General features: G+C 55.7%; 1 protein-coding gene across 1 annotated transcript in view; it reads right to left on the bottom strand.

Moving 5' to 3' along the window:
• The window catches only part of PTK2B (protein tyrosine kinase 2 beta), a 38,180-nt gene that overhangs the window by 12,536 nt on the left and 2,942 nt on the right, over positions 1 to 22,702 (bottom strand). The window contains 15 exon segments of the mRNA XM_062489583.1: positions 56 to 140; positions 238 to 335; positions 1,547 to 1,600; positions 1,806 to 1,852; positions 1,957 to 1,996; positions 3,119 to 3,236; positions 3,878 to 3,979; positions 4,101 to 4,175; positions 4,828 to 4,968; positions 5,922 to 5,976; positions 6,709 to 6,771; positions 7,788 to 7,867; positions 8,941 to 9,028; positions 9,167 to 9,345; positions 10,633 to 10,895. Of these exon segments, the coding sequence (XP_062345567.1) occupies positions 56 to 140; positions 238 to 335; positions 1,547 to 1,600; positions 1,806 to 1,852; positions 1,957 to 1,996; positions 3,119 to 3,236; positions 3,878 to 3,979; positions 4,101 to 4,175; positions 4,828 to 4,968; positions 5,922 to 5,976; positions 6,709 to 6,771; positions 7,788 to 7,867; positions 8,941 to 9,028; positions 9,167 to 9,345; positions 10,633 to 10,895 (1,488 nt within the window).

Here is a 22,702-nt window from a genome sequence, read left to right as displayed (position 1 = left end):
AGTCCCCAGCAGGACCCTTGGAATCCCAAAAATCCCATCAGGACCATCGGGATACCGGCTTCTCTCAGGAATTTTTCCCGGTTTTCCGGGCTGCAGTCCTTCTTGCAGGTCTTCACGGCCACGTTGATGCGCTCCCCTTTCTGCTCGGAGAAGGAAAAGCAGGAATGGGACACCACAAATCCCACCCGGATCCCGGATTTGGGATGACAGGGAACGGAGGAAAAGTGGGAATCTCACCGGGGTGGTGTAAATTCCCTCGTAGACCTCTCCAAAGAATCCTTCCCCGAGGATCCGGCCCAGCACAACGTCGTCCCGGGAGATTCCGTAGTGCTGGACTTCACGGAAATGGGAAGAGGGAGGAGACACCGTTATCCCGGATCATTCCGTGGGGGGACCCACCGGAATTGCCGGGAGATGGCCTTGGCTCCCAGCACTTGCCACGTGGGAGGATTCGTGGGTCCTGCTCTCTCCAAAATTCCACGGATCTATGGATCCTGATCTCTCCAACATTCCATGGATCCTGATCTCTCCAACATTCACACATGGATCCATGGATCCTGCCCTCTCCATCCATGAGGATCCATGGATTCTGATCTCTCCCTCCATGAGGATCTATGCATCTTGATTTCTCCAACATTCTCACATGGATCCATGGATCCTGATCTCTCCATCCATGAGGATCTATGGATTCTGATCTTTCCAACATTCCATGGATCCATGGATCCTGATCTCTCCATCCATGAGGATCCATGGATCCTGATCTCTCCAACATTCCATGGATCCATGGATCCTGCCCTCTCCACCCATGAGAATCCATGGATTCTGATATCTCCAACATTCCATGGGTCCATGGATTGTGAACTCTTCATCATTCCAAGGACCCATGGATCCTGTCATCTACATCCATGAGGATCCATGTATCCTCATCTCTCCATTATTCTGAGGATCCATGGATTCTGCTCTCTCCATCCACATGGATCCATGGATTCTGATCTCTCCATCCATGAGGATCCATGGATTCTGGCCTCTCCAACATTCCAAGGATCCATAGATCCTGATGTCTCCAACATTCCATGGATCCTGCCCTCTCTATCCATGAGGATCCACGGATTCTGATCTCTCCAATATTTCTACATGGATCCATGGATGCTGCCCTCTCCATCCATGAGGATCCATGGATACTGAGCTCTCCAACATTCCAAGGATCCATAGATCCTGATCTCTCCAACATTCCATGGATCCATGGATTCTGCTCTCTCCATCTACATGGATCAATGGATTCTGATCTCTCCAACATTCCAAGGATCCATGGATCCTGCTCTCTCCATCCATGAGGATCCACAGACCCTGCTCTCTCCATCATTCCCACATGGATCCATGGATTCTGCTCTCTCCATCATTCCAAGGACCCATGGATCCTGCCCCACGGCTCATCCCAGCTCCTCCAGGACCTTCTGAGAGGTTTGGTGAGGATGGGCCGGGAATTTGGGATGGGCAAGGGGAACTGGGACACCCCAGGTGGAGAATTCCCAAGGGAAGCACCTACTTCCAGATCTTGGCCTCGAGGATTCATCCAGGATTTCAGCATATATTTCGGAATCTACGGAAAAACAGGATTCAGGAATGGGATCAGGAAGCTCCAGTGGGTGTGGGAGATCTTCCAGCATCTCCAGAGGGCCTGCTGCTCCTCCAGGATGCATCCCAACCCTTTGGAAAAGAGCCGGGGGTGTCCAGCCTTCCCAAATCCCGCATGGAATGTGTCCCAAATCCCGGGATGGCAGGAAGAGGGAGGAGCCCAAACTCACCCCCACTGACGCTGTGGGAAAGCGTGGAATTCCTCTCCCCGAGATTCCTGAGGGTGGGAAGAGGGTCAGGGAGTGGGACTGGGGATGTGGAGCAGGATCCCAACCCTGCGTTGGGGATGGGAATCCTGGGAAAAGGGTCAGGATCACTCACGGGGCCGGAATCTGTGGGAGGCTGATCCTCTTCTCACGATCTGCAGAGAGGACAGGGAAAGGTCCAATCCAATCCAATCCCAATCCCAATCCCAATCCCAATCCCAATCCCATCTCCATTCTCATCTGCATCCCATCCCACTGATCGCATGGATCTCATCCCATCAAACCCAAATGTCCATCCCACTGATCCCATGGATCCCGTCCCATCCAATCCCAATCTCCATCCCAATCCAATCCAATCCAATCCAATCCAATCCCATCTCCATTTCCATTCTCATCTGCATCCCGTCCCATCCAATCCCAATATCAATCCAAATCTCAATCCTAATCCAAATCCCATCTCCATTCTCATCTGCATCCCATCCCTTCCCATCCCATTGATCCCATGGATCCCATCCCATGGATCCCATGGAATCCATCCAATCCAAGCCCAATCCCAATTCCATCTCCATTCTCATCTGCACCCCATCCTGTCCCATTCCACTGAGCCCATAGATCCCATCCAATCACAGTCCCAGTATCAATCCCAATCCCAATCCCATTCTCATCTTCATCCCATCCCATCCCATCCCATTGATCTCATGGATCCCATCCCATCCAAACCAAATCTCAATACCAATGTAATCCAAATTCCATCTCCATTCTTATCTGCATCCCATCCAATCCCAATATCAATCCCAATCTCAATCCTAATCCAAATCCCATGTCCATTCTCATATGCATACCACTCCATCCCATTCATCCCATGGATCCCATCCAATCCAATCCAGTCCCAATCCAATCCCAATTCCATCTCCATTCTCACCTGCATCCCATCTTGTCCCATGCCATTGATCCCCTGGATCCCATCCAATCCCAATCTCAATCCTAATCCCAAAACCATTCTCATCTGCATCCCATCCCATCCCATTGATCCTATGGATCCCATCCCATCCAATCCCAATCTGAATCCCAATCTGAATCCCAATCCCATCCCCGATCCCATCCCCATTCCCATCTGCATCCCATCCCATCCCATCCCATCCCAATCCAAATCCCTTGTCCATTCTCATCTTCATCCCATCCTGTGGATCCCATGGATCCCATCCCAGTATCCCATCCCAATGTCCCATCCCAATATCCCATCCCAATATCCCATCCCATCCCACCTTTATTCCCACCTTTCCTCAGGAGTACGATGAGCGATGTCTCCGAGCCCCCCTGGAGCCGGCAGTAGCCATCAATGAGGTCGACCATGTTTTCTGCCTCTGCCAGTGACGCCGTCTTGATCGCCAGGGACTTGGGAATGCCGGGATGTGGGGGGATGGATGAGCCCGGAGCAGGGTGGGGGGCTGGGATGGGGGTTCCCCCCTTCTCCCTGCTCTGCCAGCGATCCCAGTTTTCCATATCCCATATCCCATATTCTGTACCCAGTATCCCATAGCCCCTATCCCACATCCCATAGCCCATATCCCACATCCCATAGCCCATATCCCACATCCCATAGCCCATACCCATATCCCACATCGTTACCCCACATCCCATAGCCCGTATCCCACATCCCATAGCCCGTATCCCATAGCCCATATCCCATATCCTATATCCCACATCCTTATCCCACATCCCATAGCCAGTATCCCACATCCCATAGCCCGTATCCTATATCCCATATCCCATATCCCACATCCCACATCCTTATCCCATATCCTACATCCTTATCCCACATCCCATAGCCCGTATCCCACATATCATAGCCTGTATCCTTATCCCATTCCCACATCCTTATCCCACATCCCGCATCCCATAGCCCGTACCCCATATCCCATATCCCACATCCCACATGCCATATCCCACAGATGGACCTTCCAGCACATCCTGATCCGTAGTGATCCCACCCATCCCACTCAGCATTCCCAGGAATTCCCTTCCCAACTGCTCACCTGGGGGTTCCCGTTGAGCCCCAGCTGCAGCAGGGCCTGGCCGTCCTCCACCGCGGAGCATTGGATGGATTTGATATCCCGGAATTCCGCCAGGCAGGTGGGCTGGGATGGAAGGAAAGGGAAAAGAAAAGGGAAAGGAATTCATTGGGAGTTTGAGCCATGGGAAGTTGATTCCCGCTGACTCGGAAGTGGGAGCCCCCAGTTCCCAGCCTGGAATTCCCACCTTGGAGTCCTTGCTGGTCACCTGGTGGATGCCCTTGGGGCTGATGACCAGATCCACGGTGATGTTCCATCCTTGCTGCGCGGGAGCAGGAGCGGGAGCAGGAGAGGGAGCGGGAGCAGGAGAGAAGTTGGGATGAGGGGCAGGTCCCATCCCATAAATCCCATCCCATCCCCACCTAACTGCACCCCACTTCATCCCAAATCCTATATCCCATATCCTGTATCCCTTGTCCCATATCCGTTATACCACATCCTGTATCCCACATCTCCTGTGCCGTATCCCATATCCTATACCCCATATCCCCTATCGCACATCCCCTATCCCCTATCCCACATCCCCTATCCCATATCCCACACCCCCTATCCTACATCCCACATCCCGTATTCCATATCCCATATCCCGTATACCTTTTCCTGAATCCCACATCCCACATCCCACATTCCGTATCCCAAATTCCCTATTCCACATATCCTATGCTGTATCCCATATCCCCTATCCCACATCCTGTATCCCATAACCCAAATCCTGTATCCCACATCCCATATCCTGTATCCCGTACCCCATATGCCTTTTCCTGAATCCCATATCCCACAAGCCACATCCCACATGCCACATCCCGTATCCCACATCCCCTTTCCTGAATCCTGTATCCCGTATCCCACATGCCACATGTCACATCCTGTATCCCGTATCCCAAATCCCATATCCCATTCCCAGTCCCACGCACGACGAGCTGGCAGCGGAAGCTCTCCTGGTCCATGGGGGCGAAGGTGCCCAGGGTGTGCAGGAATTTCAGGACGCACTCCTCTTCCCGCAGGAGCGCGTATTGCTGGAATGTCTGGTAGATCAGCTTCCGCAGCTGCCGCGGCTGCCGGGACACCCGCGGGAACACCGGGATGGACGCGGTGTCAGGATGGGAACAGAGGGATGGGGACGGTGTCAGGGATGGGAACACCGAGATGGACACGGTGTCAGGATGGGAACAGAGGGATGGGGACAGTGTCAGGGATGGGAACACCGGGATGGGGATGGTGTCAGGGATGAGAACACCGGGATGTGGATGGTGTTGGGGATGGGAACACCAGGATGGGGACGGAGTCGGGGATAGGAATAGCAGGATGGACATGGAGCTGGGTATGGGAATAGGGTGCTGGATACCGGAACACCGGGATGGACACGATGTTGGGTATGGGAACACCAGGATGGACACAGTGTTGGGTACAGGATCACCGGGATGGACACGGTGTCAGGTATGGGAATAGTGGGATGGACAAGGTGTCAGGGATGGGAACACCAGGATGGGGACGGAGTCAGGTATGGGAACACCGGGATGGGGAGGGAGTTGGGTACAGGAACGGCGGGATGGACACGGTGCTGGGGATGGGAACACCGGGATGGGGACGGTGTCGGGGATGGGAATAGCAGGATGGACACGGAGTTTGGTATGGGAATAGGGTGGTGGATACAGGAACACTGGGATGGACACAGTGTCGGGGATGGGAACATTGGGATGGGGGCAGTGTTGGATATGGGAACAGCGGGATGGACACGGTGTTGGGTATGGGAACAGCGGGATGGGGACGGTGACAGGTATGGGAATAGCGGGATGGACACAGTGTTGGGTATGGGAACACCGGGATGGGGACGGTGGTGGGTATGGGGATAGTGGGATGGGATGGAAACATGGACATGGGAGAAAGGGTGGAGATACGGACACAGGAATATGGACACACACACGGACGGACACATGGACAGACACACGGACGGACACATGTCGCGCCCCCAGGTGCCACACCTGTGTCACACCCACGTGTCCCTCACCTTGAGGCTCTCCAGCAGCTGCCTGGGGAAGAACAGGTCCAGCCCCACCTCCTTCCTGCAGAGCAGAGAATCCCGGGAATGTCAGTGGGAATTCCCAGTCCCAGGGAGGAGGGGAGGGTCCCAGCAGGGTCTGAAGGTGAGGGGAAATGTGGGGTGGGGGAGAGGGGGTGGATGGTTCTCATCTTCCTCTCCAAGGAGGAGGAGGATTAGGAGATGAGGGAGGATGAGGAGGATGGGTAGGATGGGGAGATATGTGAGGATGAGGATGAGGAGGATGAGGAGATGTGGGAAGATGAGGAGGATGAGGAGCTGAGAGGGATGAGGAGCTGCAGGAGGATGGGGAGATGTGGGAGGATGAAGAGGATGAGGAGGAGGATGAGAAACTGGGAAGATGAATAGCTCCGGGAGGATGAGGAGGATGAGGAACCACAGGAGGATGAGGAACTGCAGAGGATGAGGAGGATGAGGAGGATGAGGAACCATGGAGGAATGAGACACTGTGGGAAGATGAAGAGGATGAGGAGCCAGAGGAGGATGATGAAGATGAGGAGGATGATGGATGAAGATGATGAAGATGGATGAGGAAGATGATGATGAGGATGAGGAAGATGACGAGGATTATTAAGATGATGAAGATGAGGAGGATGATGATGATGATGAAGATGGGGAGGATGATGATGATGAAGGTGATGAAGATGGGGAGGATGATGAAGATGATGAAGGCCCTCAGCAGCCCGCAGCCCCTCAGCCCCGCTGGGATGGGTGGGGGCTCCAGGGCCGGACTCACTCCAGGTACTCGAAATTGGATTTCTTGTCCAGCGCATTCTGGGGCATGTCCTTGTAGAACCGCCTGCGGGACAGACAGACAGACGGAAGGACGGACAGGGACATCAGCCCGTGACACACCTCACCATTGTCCTTCATGTCCCTCCATGTCCCCCCATGACAGACAGACAGACAGACAGACGGACGGACGGGGACATCAGCCCGTGACACAGGTAACCATCGTCCCTCATGTCCCTCCATGTCCCCATGTCCCTCCATGTCCCTCCATGTCCCCCCATGTCCCTCCATGTCCCCACATTCCCCATGTCCCTCCATGTCCCTCCATATCCCGCATGTGCCCACATCTCCATGTCCCTCCATGTCCCCCCATGTCCCTCCATGTCCCCACATTCCCCATGTCCCTCCATGTCCCCATATCCCTCCATGTCCCCATGTCCCCAAGGTCCCCCTGCCACCTCCAAAAGAGCTGGAACTTCCCCACTCTTCCCCATTCCCATCCTCATCCCCAGTCCCATTCCCAGTTCCCATTCCCATTACTCCCATTCCCATTCCTGTTCCCATTGCCATCATTCCCATTGTTCCCATTATTCCCATTCCCACTCCCCCCTCCCATGGCAGCAGAGGGAACAGGAGCAACACAGGGGCACGGGGACAGAGGGACACGAGGACAGAGGGACACAGGGAAACGGGGACAGGACACAGGGACACATGGGGACACATGGGGACACATGGGGACACATGGGGACACAGGGACAGGGTGACACGGTGACACAGGGACACACCTGAGCTCCAGACAGCCCAGCTGCAGGGACATGGGGACACATGGGGACACATGGGGACACGTGGGGACACATGGGGACACATGGGGACACGGGGACACGGGGACACATGGGGACACAGGGACAGGGTGACACGGTGACACAGGGACACACCTGAGCTCCAGACAGCCCAGCTGCAGGGACATGGGGACACATGGGGACACATGGGGACACGTGGGGACACATGGGGACACGGGGACACGGGGACACGGGGACACATGGGGACACAGGGACAGGGTGACACGGTGACACAGGGACACACCTGAGCTCCAGACAGCCCAGCTGCAGCGCCATGCCCTCGCTGACCTTGCTGGCGAAGTTCTCCATGTACTCACTGCGGAGCTGCGGGGACAGCGCGTCACTGCGGGGACATCGGGGACAGCAGGGGACACGCGGGGACAGGGGATGGTGGCAGAGGATGGTGGCAGGAGTGGCAGAGATAGGGATGGGGACAGGGATTGATGACAAGGGACAATGACAGGGATTGGTGACAAGGACAGTGACAGGGACTGGTGACATGGGACAGTGACAGAGATAGTGGAGGAATGTCAGGGAAGAGTGACAGGAGAATGACAGGGATTGGTGACAGGGGACAGTGACAGGGGACGGTGAACTGGGATTGGTGAACTGGGATTGGTGACAGGGATTGGTGAACTGGGATTGGTGACCTGGGATTGATGACAGGGATTGGTGAACTGGGATTGGTGAACTGGGATTGGTGACAGGGATTGGTGACAGGAAACGGTGACAGGGATTGGTGACCTGGGATTGGTGAACTGGGATTGGTGAACTGGGATTGGTGACAGGGATTGGTGAACTGGGATTGGTGACAGGGATTGGTGACAGGGATTGGTGAACTGGGATTGGTGACAGGGATTGGTGAACTGGGATTGGTGAACTGGGATTGGTGACAGGGATTGGTGACAGGAAACGGTGACAGGGATTGGTGACCTGGGATTGGTGAACTGGGATTGGTGACCTGGGATTGGTGACAGGAAACGGTGACAGGGATTGGTGAACTGGGATTGGTGACCTGGGATTGGTGACAGGGATTGGTGAACTGGGATTGGTGAACTGGGATTGGTGAACTGGGATTGGTGACAGGGATTGGTGACAGGGATTGGTGACAGGGATTGGTGACAGGGATTGGTGAACTGGGATTGGTGACCTGGGATTGGTGACAGGGATTGGTGAACTGGGATTGGTGACAGGGAACAATGACAGGGCTGGTGACATGAGGTGCTGGCACTGCCCACACCCTCCCCCATTCCACACTCCGGGCAGGAATGCAGTGCCAGAAATGTCCCTGGATTTCCCAGGTGGCCATTCCAAGGGTGACAAAGCCTCAGAATTCTGGGAATTATGGGAATTCTGGGGCTGGAGAGGCCGGGATGGGATCCTGGAGCAGCCCTGACCTGCTGGTAGAAGTAGAGCAGGGTGGTCCTGTCCTCCTTGAAGCGCTCCATGAAATCCTCCGGCAGATACCGGATCTGGAGGTCGTACCTGGAGAAAAAACAAACAAACAAACAAACAAACAAACAAACAAACAAAAAACCCGGGAGCCTCTCCGTGAGTATCCCCTCTCATCCCAAAAACCTGGGAAGCGGGGGACGGGGTGGACAGGGGGAGGGACAATCCCACCTCCATTCGGCTTCAAGGTGGAGGGACTCATATTTTTCCTGGACTTCTCCGACGGTGAGGTCGGGATGGAGCCAATGGATCTCGTCGGATTTGACGTGTTTGAGGCGCAGGCCGTAGCACTCGGCCAGCCGGATGTCCGGCCCGATGCGCCCGCTCAGCAGGATGGAGCGGATCACCTCCTGGGAAAAGGGATCGCACGTGGGAGCACGGAAGGGCGGAGCGGGAAAGGGCCTGAAGTCCCATCCCCCAATTTACAACCCTGACACCTCCATGATACCAGGGCATCCAAGCTTCCCACGGATTCTCTGGGAATTCCAGCCCAGCTGGGAATTCCTTCCCAAGATCCCAAATTCCAAGCTCCCCTTTCCCAATGGAAGCCATTCCCTGGCTCCTGGCCCTCCAGCCCTTTCCCAAATCCCAGCTCTCCTTTCCCTCGGGAAAAGGCTCCGAGGATTCCCTGGATCCTTCCCTGATCCAGCTGCACATTCCCAGCTCTCCCAGCCGGGCATTGGATCCATCCCCATCCCGACTCCTCTCCAGGAAGGAATTTCGGGATCCAGGGGCTTCACTGGGAATTCAGGACTCCAGGAAGGGTCTCCCTTCCCTTTTCCATCCCCAAATTCCATAAAAATCCATCAGGGATGGATCCCGAGTGTCCTGGATCCCAGAATCCCGGAATGGTTTGGGATGGGATCCATGGACCTGAAATCCCATTCCATTCCAACCCCACCATCCCAGGGTGCTCTGGGATTTCCTTGGACACTGCCAGGGATCCAGGGATTCTCTGGGAATTCCAGCCCAGACGGGAATTCCTTCCCAAGATCCCAAATCCCAAGCTCCCCTTTCCCAGTGGAAGCCATTCCCTGGCTCCTGGCCCTCCAGCCCTTTCCCAAATCCCAGCTCTCCTTTCCCTTGGGAAAAGGCTCCGAGGATTCCCTGGATCCTTCCCCGATCCAGCTGCACATTCCCAGCTCTCCCAGCCTGGCTCCAGGAGATCTCCACAGCCTCCTCTGGAATTGCTCCCGCTCAACATTCCCAGCCGAGCTCCAGCTGAGCTCCAGGCATTGGGAGAAGGAGCAGGAAACTCGGGACAGCTCCAACTGGAATTTCCCCGGAGTGAAGCCACAGCCCCTGAGAGCTCCATGAGCACATTCCCAGTATCCACACCCCATTCCCTGGATGGAATCTGCCACATCCCAACCCGAACCCAGCCACATCCATGAAGGAACTACCCCAAAATCCCTTCCCAGATCCGCATCCCCACTCAGAAGGGCGGAAAAATCCCAGAAAAAACATGGAATAGTTTGGGTGGGAACAAAGCTCAAAACTCATCCGGCCCAACATTCCCAACTTCTCCACCCACAACCACGCCGCTCCAAGCCGGAAACCCAGATGGGATGAACCGGATCCAAAGCCAGGTCGGCCAAACCATCCCGGGATTCCCCATCCCAGTTTTCCACACGTACCCGGATCTCCGTGGCCACGGAGCACTTGACGAGCTTGAAGTTCTTGCCCAGGTTGAAGCTGTTGCTGTAGAAGCAAACCTTGAGGATGCGTGTCTCCTCCTGATCCCGATGATCCCAATGATCCCGATCCGTCTCCGGCGTCCCCATGGCCTCCGGCGTCCCGGAAAGGCTGCGGGAGGAGCTGCTCCGGGGGCGTCCCAAGGGATCGGGAATGGTCGTCATCCTCAGGACACCCGGGGCGTTAGGAGCAGAGCATCCCTTCCCTGCGGGAACGACGGCGAGGTGGGATTTGGGACAGCCAGGAAAGGTGGGAAGGGAAAGGGAGAAAGGAAAGGAAAGTTTAGGAAGGGAAAAGGGAGGAAAAGGGGGGGGGGGAGGGGGGGAAAGGGGGACAAAGAGGGAAAAAGAGGGGAAAAGAGGGGAGGAAGGGGGAAAAACCGGGAAAAAAGGAAGGAAAAGGAAGGAAAAGGAAGGAAAAGGAAGGAAAAGGAAGGAAAAGGAAGGAAAAGGAAGGAAAAGGAAGGAAAAGGAAGGAAAAGGAAGGAAAAGGAACGTCCCCACCATGCTCTGAGCAATGCCCGTGTCCTTGTCACCTCCAGAGTGACATCTGTGTCCCTGTCACCTCCAGAGCCATCTCTGTGTCCCCAGCTCCTCCACAGTGACACCTCCATGTCTCTGTCACCTCCATGGGGACACCTCCACAGTGACACCTCCACAGTGTCACCTCCACAGTGTCACCTCCACATCCCTGTCACCTGCACAGTGACACCTGCACAGTGACACCTGCACAGTGACACCTCCACAGTGTCACCTCCACATCCCTGTCACCTGCACAGTGACACCTGCACAGTGACACCTGCACAGTGACACCTCCACAGTGTCACCTCCACATCCCTGTCACCTGCACAGTGACACCTGCACAGTGACACCTGCACAGTGACACCTCCACAGTGTCACCTCCACATCCCTGTCACCTGCACAGTGACACCTCCACGTCCCTGTCACCTCCATGGGGACACCTCCATGGGGACACCTCCACGTCCCTGTCACCTCCACAGTGACATCTCCACATCCCTGTCACCTGCAGTGACACCTCCACACCCCTGTCACCTCCATGGGGACACCTCCATGGGGACACCTCCATGGGGACACCTCCACGTCCCTGTCACCTGCACGGTGACACCTCCATGTCCCTGTCACCTCCACAGTGACATCTCCACGACCCTGTCACCTCCATGGGGACACCTTCATGTCCCTGTCACCTCCACGGTGACACCCCCACCCCCACCTCGACCTAGATCAATTTTCTCTTTCATTTTTAGAGGGAAAAAAAAAAAATCCCAAACCCGCTTTAAAAAGTCACGGCAGCCAAAGCGGAAACGGCTGCAATCCTCACATCCCAAAAAAAAAAAACACACAAAAAAATGGATGAGGGTCTTGGACGATCCAAAGGGATCCCAAATTCTGCCCTTCCTGAGGATTTGGGGTTTGAGCGATTGCCCTGGGTTGGATTTCCCAGCCCTGGGCCGAGGCCGGGCGCGCTCGGCTCACGTCACGCGCCGGGAGCAAAGGTGCGCCGGAGCCTCTGGAATGTGGAATTCTGTATCCTGCTGCTGCTGGATCCCAGCCCGGAGGAGCTCAGGTTAATGATTAAACCAACAGGAGCCATTCCAGAGGAGGCCAAAGAGCTGCTCCCGGAGCTGGGAGAGCTGGGAATGTGCAGCTGGATAAGGGAAGGATCTGGGGACTTCTTGGAGCCGTAAGGGGCTCCAGGAGAGCTGGGATTTGGGAAAGGGCTGGAGGGCCAGGAGCCAGGGAATGGCTTCCACTGGGAAAGGGGAGCTTGGGATTTGGGATCTTGGGAAGGAATTCCCGGCTGGGCTGGAATTCCCAGAGAATCCCTGGATCACTGGCAGTGTCCAAGGAAATCCCAGAGCACCCTGGGATGGTGGGGTTGGAATGGGATGGGATTTCAGGTCCATGGATCCCATCCCAAACCATTCCGGGATTCTGGGATCCAGGACACTCAGGATCCATCCCTGATGGATTTTTATGGAATTTGGGGATGGAAAAGGGAAGGGAGACCCTTCCTGGAGTCCCAAATTCCCAGTGAAGCCCCAGGATCCCAAAATTTCTTCCCGGAGAAGAGTCGGGATGGGGATGGATCCAATGCCAGGCTGGGAGAGCTGGGAATGTGCAGCTGGATCAGGGAAGGATCCAGGGAATCCTCGGAGCCTTTTCCCGAGGGAAAGGAGAGCTGGGATTTGGGAAAGGGCTGGAGGGCCAGGAGCCAGGGAATGGCTTCCACTGGGAAAGGGGAGCTTGGGATTTGGGATCTCGGGAAGGAATTCCCGTCTGGGCTGGATTTCCCAGAGAATCCCGGGGAGCATCCAAGGAAAGGTTGGATCACCCTGGGACAGCGGGGTCGGAGTGGGATGGGATGGGATTTAAGGTTGTTCTCACCCCAACCCATTTTGGGATATTTTAATTCTTCGGGGAGTTTTTTTTGGTTTTTTTTTTTTTTTTGGGGGGAGAGGGGGGTGTGGGGTTCTTTTTTCACCTCCGGGTTTTGGGGTTTTTTTCGTTTTTTTTTTTTTTTTTTAATTTCTTTTTTTTTTGTTCTTTCCACCCCGGGGCCTCTCGGGGCCAGCTCTGCAGGAAGCCACATCCTTTGCACAACCCCGGGTGACAACCGGGCCGTGTCCCCTTTGTCCCCTCCCCAGGTGGCTGCAAGAGCAGCCTGGGGACGGCCAGGTCACCTCCCCCAAAACCCTCGTCCCTTCCTGTCCCCAAAAATTTATCCCGATCCAAATAAAACCTGGATCTGTTTGGGGTCGGGTGGGAACGATCCCGAATCCAGTCCCGGGAACGGGGATGAGAGCGGTCACGGCTGATTTTTTTTAGGGAATGTGTGACAAAGAAAAAATTCAATTTTTGGGGGTTTTTTTTTTTTTTTTTTTTGTCCGCTGTCCCACTTTTTTTTCCTCATTCCCGGATTTCTCCCTCCCAGCCGCGTTCCCATGGGGGTGGCACGGGGACAGCAGGGTTGGGATGTCCCCCCTTGTGTCCCCCGTGCTGGGAACGGGATGTAGGGATCATCCCATGGAGCATCCTGTGGAATTCCCAAGAAGAATTCCCGGCAGCACCGTCACGGCCAGAGCTGGGGACACCCAGGAACACCCAGGGACACCCAGGGACACCCAGGAACACCCAGGGACACCCAGGGACACCCAGGGACACCCAGGGACACCCAGGGACATCAATGTCCCCACAGACACCACAGGGACACGAGTGACAATCCCATCCTCGCCCACCATCCCGGATTTTCCCATCCCAGTTCTCCCAGTTCCACACCTGGAAAAGCGTCCCTGTCGACCCTTCCCCTCCCCCGTTTTGTCACCGTTCCTGTCACCTCCCCCTCTGCCTTGGGGACACATCCCAGGGCTCCGTCCCCAGCTCCCCGTGACGCAACCCCCGGGGCACGGAGGCGACACGGAGGAAACGGAACCGAGCCCGGGGCTGTCACCAACGTCCCCTCCCTGCCCCCCTCCTCGTGTCCCCTCGGGCCACCCCGCCGTGTCCCCTCCCCCCTCCTGTCGCCTCCTCTTCCTCCTCACGGCGACACCGGGAAATTCCCCGCGGGGGTCACCTCCCGCACCAGGAAGTTCCCACGGTGGCTCCCGGAGAAGTTCGGGTCCCCGCCCGGTGTCGCCAAGCCCGGCCGCGGGTGTCACCTCGGAGACACTTTGTGTCCCCTCCGTCCCCTCCCCTAGACGCGGTCCCCTCGGGAATTCTCCGGGATGAGTTTTCCCGGGAATCCGCCCTCCCTCCGCCAGGTGAGGGGCTGGTCCCGAGGTGCGGAATTCCCGGGATGCGGAATTCCCGGGAGGCGAGCGGCACTTACGGAGGGCTGGCGGCTGTCCTCGATGTCCTCGATGTCCCCTCGGGGTGGCCTTGGGGGTGGCCCTGGGGGTGGCCGCGATGTCCCTCGGGGGTGTCCCCGATGTCCCCCCGGGTGTCCCCGCTGTCCCCTCTGTCCCCTCGGGGTGTCCCCGCTGTCCCCGCTGTCCCCTCGGGGCTGTCCCCTCTGTCCCCCCGGGTGTCCCCTCTGTCCCCTCTGTCCCCACGGGGCTGTCCCCGATGTCGCCTCTGTCGCCTCGCCGAGCGCGCGCTGGCGGCGCTTCCTGCTGTGACTGACACGGGTGCGCAGAGGGACCCGGAACCGGCACCAGAACCGGCACCGAGACTGGTACCGAGACCTAGAACCGGCACCGAGACCTAGAACCGGCACCGAGACTGGTACCGAGACCTAGAACCGGCACCGAGACCTAGAACCGGCACCGAGACTGGTACCGAGACCTAGAACCGGCACCGAGACCTAGAACCGGCACCGAGACTGGTAACGAGACCTAGAACCGGCACCGAGACCTAGAACCGGCACTGGGACCTAGAACCAGCACCAGATATCAGAAACAGCATCAGGACTGGCACCAGAACCGGCACTGGGACTCGGTACCAAACACCAGAACCGGCATCAGAAACAGTATTGAGACTGGTACCGAGACCTAGAACCAGCACCAGAACCAGCACCTGGTCTGGCACTAAGACCTAGAACCGGCATCTCGGACTGATACAGAGACCTAAAACCGGCATCTTGGACTGGTACCGAGACCTAGAACCGGCACCAGGACCTAGGACCGGCACCTGACAGCAGCAGCGGAACCAGCACCGGGATTGGAACCCAGAACCGGCACCTGGACCTGGCACCCGACAGTGGTACCGGGACCCAGAACTGGCACCGGGACCCAAAAATGGCACCTGACATCGGAACCGGTGCCAGAACTGGCAACCAGGACACCCGACAGCGGCACCAGAACCGGCACTAGGACCAGAACCCGGCGCCCAGCACCCAACAGTGGCACCGAAACTGGCACCGGGACCCAGAACCGGCACCTGACAGTGGAACCGGAACCGGGACAGGCACCCAGCACCTGACACCAGGACCTGGAACCCAGCACCCGACAGCACCACCAGAACCAGAACCGGCACCAGCATCGGCACCAGGACAGGCACCTGGCACAGAACAGCGGCACCGGGACAGGAACCGGCACCAGGACCCAGCACCAGGACTTGCACCCAGCACCCAGCACTGGTATCGGAACCAGGACCAGCACCAGGATCAGAACCAGGACCCAGCATCCAATGACAACACCAGAACCAGCACCAGCACTGGGACCAGAACAGGGACCCAGTACCTCATACCGGTACTGGGACCAGAACCAGGACCCAGCACCAGTAGTGGGACCAGAACCAGGACCAAGACCTGGGACCCAGCACCCAACACCAGGACTGGGACCCAGAACTGGGACCCAGAACCCAACACTGGTATCAGGACCAGAACCGGGACCAAAAAACAGGACCCAGCACCCAACACCAGAACCAGGACCCAGCACCCAACACCAGAACCGGGTCCAGAACTGGGACCCAGAACCAGGACCCAGCACCCAACACCAGAACCAGGACCCAGCACCCAACACCAGAACCGGGTCCAGAACTGGGATCCAGAACCAGGACCCAGCACCCAACACCAGAACCAGGACCAGAACTGGGACCCAGAACCAGGACCCAGCACCCAACACCAGGACTGGGACCCAGAACTGGGACCGGCACCAGGACACAGCACTCAACACCCCACACCAGAACCAGCACCCAGGACCATCCTGGACGCTCCCAGTACCGCTGGAATTCCCATCCCATCCAATCCCCAAATCCCAGATCCCACCAAGTGATGCTGCAATCCCAAAGCTCCTCTGCCAGGTGGGAATGGGATGTGGGAATCCTACAGGAATTCCGGGAATAAGGGGACCTGGGACTCACCCCGGAGCACATCCCAGACTCCAAACCCTCATTCCTGCATCCAGACTGGAGCCATCCAGTTGGATCCTGGCTCCATCCAGGGAAAAGCAAATCCCGGGAGCAGGGAGACGATCCCGGGCTGAGTCACCATTCCCGGGAAGCGCAGCCCGGCAGGGAGGCTCCAGCTCTGGTTCCAGTCCTTCCCAATCCATGCAGGAATTCCAGTGACTCATGGGATCATCGCTGCAGTTTCCCAGGGAACAGTCGAGAGCAGCCAGGAACAGCCCCCACAGCCCCCACCCTCCCCCCCCCACACCAAACCAGTGAATTCCCACTGGGTAAACTGGGAATGGGGATGGGAGATCCCCAAGGGATCATCCATAGGGATCCGACCACCCTGACGAGCTCGGGATCCTGGAATGGTTTGGGTGGGAAAAGATCTTAAAACCCATCCCGTTCCAACCTGGACATCTCCCCGACCCCAGGGTGATCCAACCTTTCCTCAGACGCTCCCAGGGATCCAGGAACTCTCTGGGAATTCCAGCCCAGCCCCTCCCTATCCTCCCAGCTGGGAATTCCTTCCCAAATCCCATTTCCCCCTTTCCCAGGGAATTCCCTCCATTCCCAGCTCTGCCAGCCTGGCATTGGATCCATCCCCACCCTGACTCCTCTCCGGGAAGGAGTTTTGGGAATTCCCAGGGAATTTGGGACTCCAGGAAGGGTCTCCCATCCCTTTTCCATCCCCGAATTCCGTAAAAAATGCCTCGGGATGGATCCTGAGTGTCCTGGATCCCAGAATCCTGGAATGGTTTGGGATGGGATCCATGGACCTTCAATCCCATCCCAGGGTGATCCAAACCCACCCTCGGACACTGCCAGGGATCCAGGGATTCTCTGGGAATTCCAGCCCAGCCGGGAATTCCTTCCCAAGATCCCAAATCCCAAGCTCCCCTTTCCCAGTGGAAGCCATTCCCTGGCTCCTGGCCCTCCAGCCCTTTCCCAAATCCCAGCTCTCCTTTCCCTCGGGAAAAGGCTCCGAGGATTCCCTGGATCCTTCCCTGATCCAGCTGCACATTCCCAGCTCTTCCAGCCCGGATCCAGAGCGGCTCCATCCCCATCCGACACCACAAAAACCATTCCGGAATTCCCGAGGTGCTCAGAACCGAGCTCCAGCCTCTGCCCCTTTCCCATTCCAAGGGTGACCAGGATGGGAATTCCCAAGGGATGGGAATCTGCTCTGGAGAACATGAGGGCTTTGAGGGAATCCCATTCCCGGGACGTTCCGCAGGGAAAGCGGGAATGTCCCAAAGCCAAGGAAGTGACAGCGGATCTGGATGGGGTGGGACACTCAGGAAAGGCCTTGGAGCAGGGATCCCACTCCTAAGGGATGCCAAAAAACCTTCCCACTCCAAGAAAATCCCCAAGGCAGCCAAGAACATTCCCAGGATCTCCCAGATCCCGCTGAGTTCCTGTCCATCCGAATCCCATCGTGCCATGGGGTTATTCCCCACTCCTGGGGGTTATTCCACCTTTTCCAGAGTGGGAAAACATCGGAGTGGGTGGGGTTGGGAGCAAGGCTGGGTAGAGACCCAAATCCCAATTTCCCTGTATCCCAACTTCCCTGAATCCCACTGCTTCCCAATCCCATTTTCCCTGTGTCCCACTGCTTCCCAAGTCCCAACTTCCCACATCCTGTTTTTCCCAAATCCCATTTTCCCTTCATCCCACTGCTTCCCAAATCCCAACTTCCCACATCCCACCGCTTTCCACACCCCAGCTTCCCTGTATCCCATTTTTTCTCAAATCCCATTTCCCTGCACCCCATTTTTTCCCATATCCCAATTTCCCACATCCCATTTTCCCTAAATCCCAATTTCCCTGTATTCCATTTTCCCCAAATCCCATTGCTTCCCACATCCCATCTCCCCTGCATCCCATTACTTCCCAAATCCCATTTTCCGTGTATCCCACTGCTTCCCAAATCCCAACTTCCCACATCTCATCACTCCCCAATCCCATCTTCCCTGCATCCCATTGTTTCCTACATCCCAGTTTCCCACATCTTGTTCTTCCCTGTATCCCATTTTTCCCTATATCCCATCTCCCCTGCATCCCATTTTTCCTTAAATCCCATCTCCCCTGCATCCCATTTTCCCCCTAAATCCCATCTTCCCTGCATCCCACTGCTTCCCACATCCCAACTTCCCTGTATCCCATTTTTTTTCCCAAATCCCATTTCCCTGTATCCCATCTTTTTCCTAAATCCCATTTTCCCGCTATCCCATTTTCCCCTAAATCCCAGCTTCGCTGTACCGCATTTCTTCCCAGATCCCCTCTGCCCTGTATTCCATGGATTCCCATATCCCATATCCCACCTCCACCTGAATCCCATTTTCCCATGCTTTCCACCTCCCCGTGTTCCATCTTTGCCGGCTCCCCATTTTTCCGTGCATCCCAATTCCTCCTGGTTCCCACTTTCCCACATTTCCCATTTTCCCTACACCTCATCTCCCTGTGCATCCCATCTGCTCCAGCTCCCCTTTTCCCCCTGCATCCCGTTTCTCCTGCTTCCCATATTTCTTGTATCCCATTTTTCCTGTCTTTCCCACCTCCATCCCATTTTCCCTGTTTCCCACCTCCCCTGTATCCCATTTTCCTGTGCTCCCCATCTTCTCTTTCATCCCATTTTCCATGCTTCCCATCTGTCCCTGCTTCCCATTTCCGTGTGTATCCCATTTTCCCTGTATCCCATTTTCCCTGCTTCCCGTTTCCCTTGTATCCCATTTTTCCGTATTTCCCACCTCCCCCTACATTCCAGTTTCTCTGCTTCCCATTTCCACCTGTATCCCATTTTCCCTGTATCCCATCTCCTGCAGCTCCCCACTTGTCCATGCATCCTGTTTTCCCTGCTTCCCATTTTCCCTGTTTCCAAGCTTTCCCTGCATCCCATTTTCCTGTGCTCCCCATTTCCTCCTTCATCCCATTTTCCTTGCTTCCCATTTCCACCTGTTTCCAACTTTTCCTGTATCCCATTTTCCACGCTTTCCATCTGTCCCTGCTTCCCATTTCCACGTGTATCCCATTTTCCCTGTATCCCATTTTCCACGCATCCCATTTCCACCCGTATCCCACTGTCCCTTTTCCCAGTTCCACCTGCATCCCATCTCCTTGTGCTCCCTGTTTTTCCATGCTTCTCATCTCCTCTCCATCCCATCCCTCCTGGATCCCATTTTCCCTGCATCCCATCTCCTCTGCTTCCCGTTATCCCTGAATCCCGTTTTTCCTGTGCTCCCCATCTGCACTTTCACCCAATTTTCCCTCCTTCCCATCTCTCCCTGTATCCCATTTTCCAACACTTCCCATTTTCCTAATTTCCCATCATCCTACGTATCCCATCTCCCCGCTTTTCCCTGCATCCCATTTTCCCGTGTTTTCCATTCCCACCTGTATCCCATTCCTCTGCTTCCCGTCTCTCTTGTATCCCATTTTCCCATATTTCCCACCTCCACCTACATCCTGTTTTCCCTACTTCCCATTCTCCCACGCTTCCCATTTTCCCAAACTTTCCATTTTCCTCGTATCCCATTTTCCCTGTATCCCATCTCCTGCAGCTCCCCACTTTTCCATGCATCCTGTTTTCCCTGCTTCCCATCTTTCCCTATTTCCCATCTTTCCCTGCTTCCCACTTCCATCTGAATCCCATTTTCCCTGTATCCCAGCTCCCCATCTTTCCCTGCATCCCATTTTCCCCACTTCCCTTCTTTCCCCACATCCCCTCTCCCCCTGAGCAGCCTCTTCCCAGGAATCCGACCTTTTCCCGGGAATCCGCCCCCGGGAATCCCACGCGCTGGGAATGACTCAGGATCGGGGAGAACAGGGAAGGAGCTCCGCGTTCCCGATGTTCCCGAGCTGGGGATGGATTCAGGCCCGACCATCTGGGAAGGAAAAACTTCTCTAGATGGGAACAGCCTTGGGAAGCAGGTCCTGGAATTCCGGGATGCTCCCAGGAAGCTCAGGGATCCTCAATCCCTATTTTTTTTTTTTTTTTTGGCTGTAGGGAATGTGATTCCTGATCCATAAAACCTCTGGAAAAAGCAGGGGGAAAAAAAAACAAAACCTCTGGAAAAACCCAGCCTCATCATACCCAGCCCTGTAGCCAATCCCAGGAATTCCATCATTCCCAGATATCCCTCATTCTCATATTCCCATCATTCCCTCGTGTCCCTCATTCCCACAGATCCCTCATTCCCATAGTCCCATCATTCCCAACATTCCCAGGTATTCATCATTCCCATTTTCCTATCATTCCCATGGATCTGTCATTCCCATATTCCCATAATTCCCACGTGCCCATCATTCCCATGTTTCCATCATTCCCATTTATCCACCATTCCCATATTCCCATCATTCTCATGCGCCCGACATCGATCCCTTAATCCCCAAATCCCTTTTTTTTAAATCCAAAATCCCATTCCCACTTTTTTCTCAGGAAACTTTCCCGCTTGGAATCATCCCAAACCAAACAATTCCCTGCATTTATATCGATATTCCCATTTTTCCAGCTTAAATCCCCGGCTGGAAAAGGTTGGATTGCACCTGGATAACCCTGGAGACCCCAAGGCTGGGATAAAAGCAGGGAAAATTCAGATCCCAGGAAACTTCCACGGAATCCACAGCCCTGGGAATAATTTCTATTTTCCTGGGATGGAACAACTCCACCCTTAAAAATATCCCGGTTTTCCCGGATTTCTGGGATGCTCCGTGGCCTCCAGGAATCCTGGAATTCCATCAAGTCCTTCCCTCTGGAGCCATCCCAACCCCATCCAAGGCTCCTTCCTGGTGCTTCCCACCCACCCCGGCAAGCAGCAACCGGGATTTTCTGGTCGGATCCTGGGATTTTCCTCTCGGATCCCGGGATTTTGCCGGAAGGGATTTTTTGGGCCATTTTTGGCCCCAGCTCCGGAGTTTTCCAAGGTTTCCCGGGGGCTGTCGGGAGCCTCGGTCTCTTCCTGTTCCCCTTTTTTCTGGCACTTCCTCAAACGGCCTCTCCGTGATCCCAATGTTCCCGTCCTTCCTGGGATCTTTCTTGGGATCCTTCCTGGGATCTTTCCTGGATCCATCCCTGTCCTTCCTGGGATCCTTCCTGGATCCTTCCCTGTCCTTCCTGGGATCCTTCTTGGGATCTTTCTTGGATCCTCCCCTGTGCTTCCTGGGATCCCTCTTGGGATCCTTCCTGGGGTCCTTCTTGGGATCTCCCCTGGAATCCTTACTGGATCCATCCCTGTCCTTTCTGGGATCCATCCCCCTTCTTTCCAGGATCCTTCCTGGGATCCACCCCTACCCTTCCCAGGATCCATCCCCATCCTTCCCTGGATCTCTCCCTGGATGTATCCCTGTTCTTCCTGGGATTCATCCCCCTCCTTTCCAGGATCCTTCCTGGGATCTTTCCTGGGATCCATCCCAGCCCTTCCCAGGATCCATCCCCATCCTTTCCTGGATCCTTCCTGGGATCCTTTCTGGGATCTGTCCCACTCCTTCCCTGGATCCGTCCCTGTCCTTCCCAGGATCCATCCTGGGATCCTTCCCTGGATCTATACCCCTCCTTTCTGGGATCTATCCCCGTCCTTCCTGGGATCCTTCCTGGGATCCATCCCCCTCCTTTCCAGGATCCTTCTGGAAATCTTTCCTGGGATTCATCCCAGTCCTTCCCAGGATCCATCCCCATCCTTTCTGGGATCCATCCCAGGATCCATCCCTGTCCTTCCCGGGATCATTCCTGGGGCCCTTCCTGGGATCCATCCCGGGATCCATCCCTGTCCTTCCCAGGATCCATCCCTGGGTCCATCCCTGTCTTTCCTGGGATTCATCCCTGTTCATTCCAGGATCATTCCTGGGATCCATCCCCATCCTTTCCAGGATCCTACCTGGGATCTGTCCCGGGATCCATCCCTGTCCTTCCCGGGATCTTTCCCAGGATCCTTCCTGGGATCCATCCCTGTTCATTTCAGGATCCATCCCTGTCCTTCCCAGGATCCTTTCTAGGATCCATCCCCCTCCTTCCTGGGATCTGTCCCGGGATCCGTCCCTGGATCCATCCCAAGAGACAACACAGCCAAACCAGCGGGGTTTTCCATGGGAAAACCTCCTTTTATCCCTGTGAGAATTTCCTGCTTGTTATCCCAGGTTTTACCCACCCATAAAATTCCCAGATTTC

This window comes from Cinclus cinclus, chromosome 3, assembly GCF_963662255.1.
Source record: "Cinclus cinclus chromosome 3, bCinCin1.1, whole genome shotgun sequence".
Lineage (NCBI taxonomy): Eukaryota > Metazoa > Chordata > Aves > Passeriformes > Cinclidae > Cinclus > Cinclus cinclus.
Note: the sequence above shows the minus strand (reverse complement) of the source record. Positions and strands in the feature narration are given on the sequence as shown.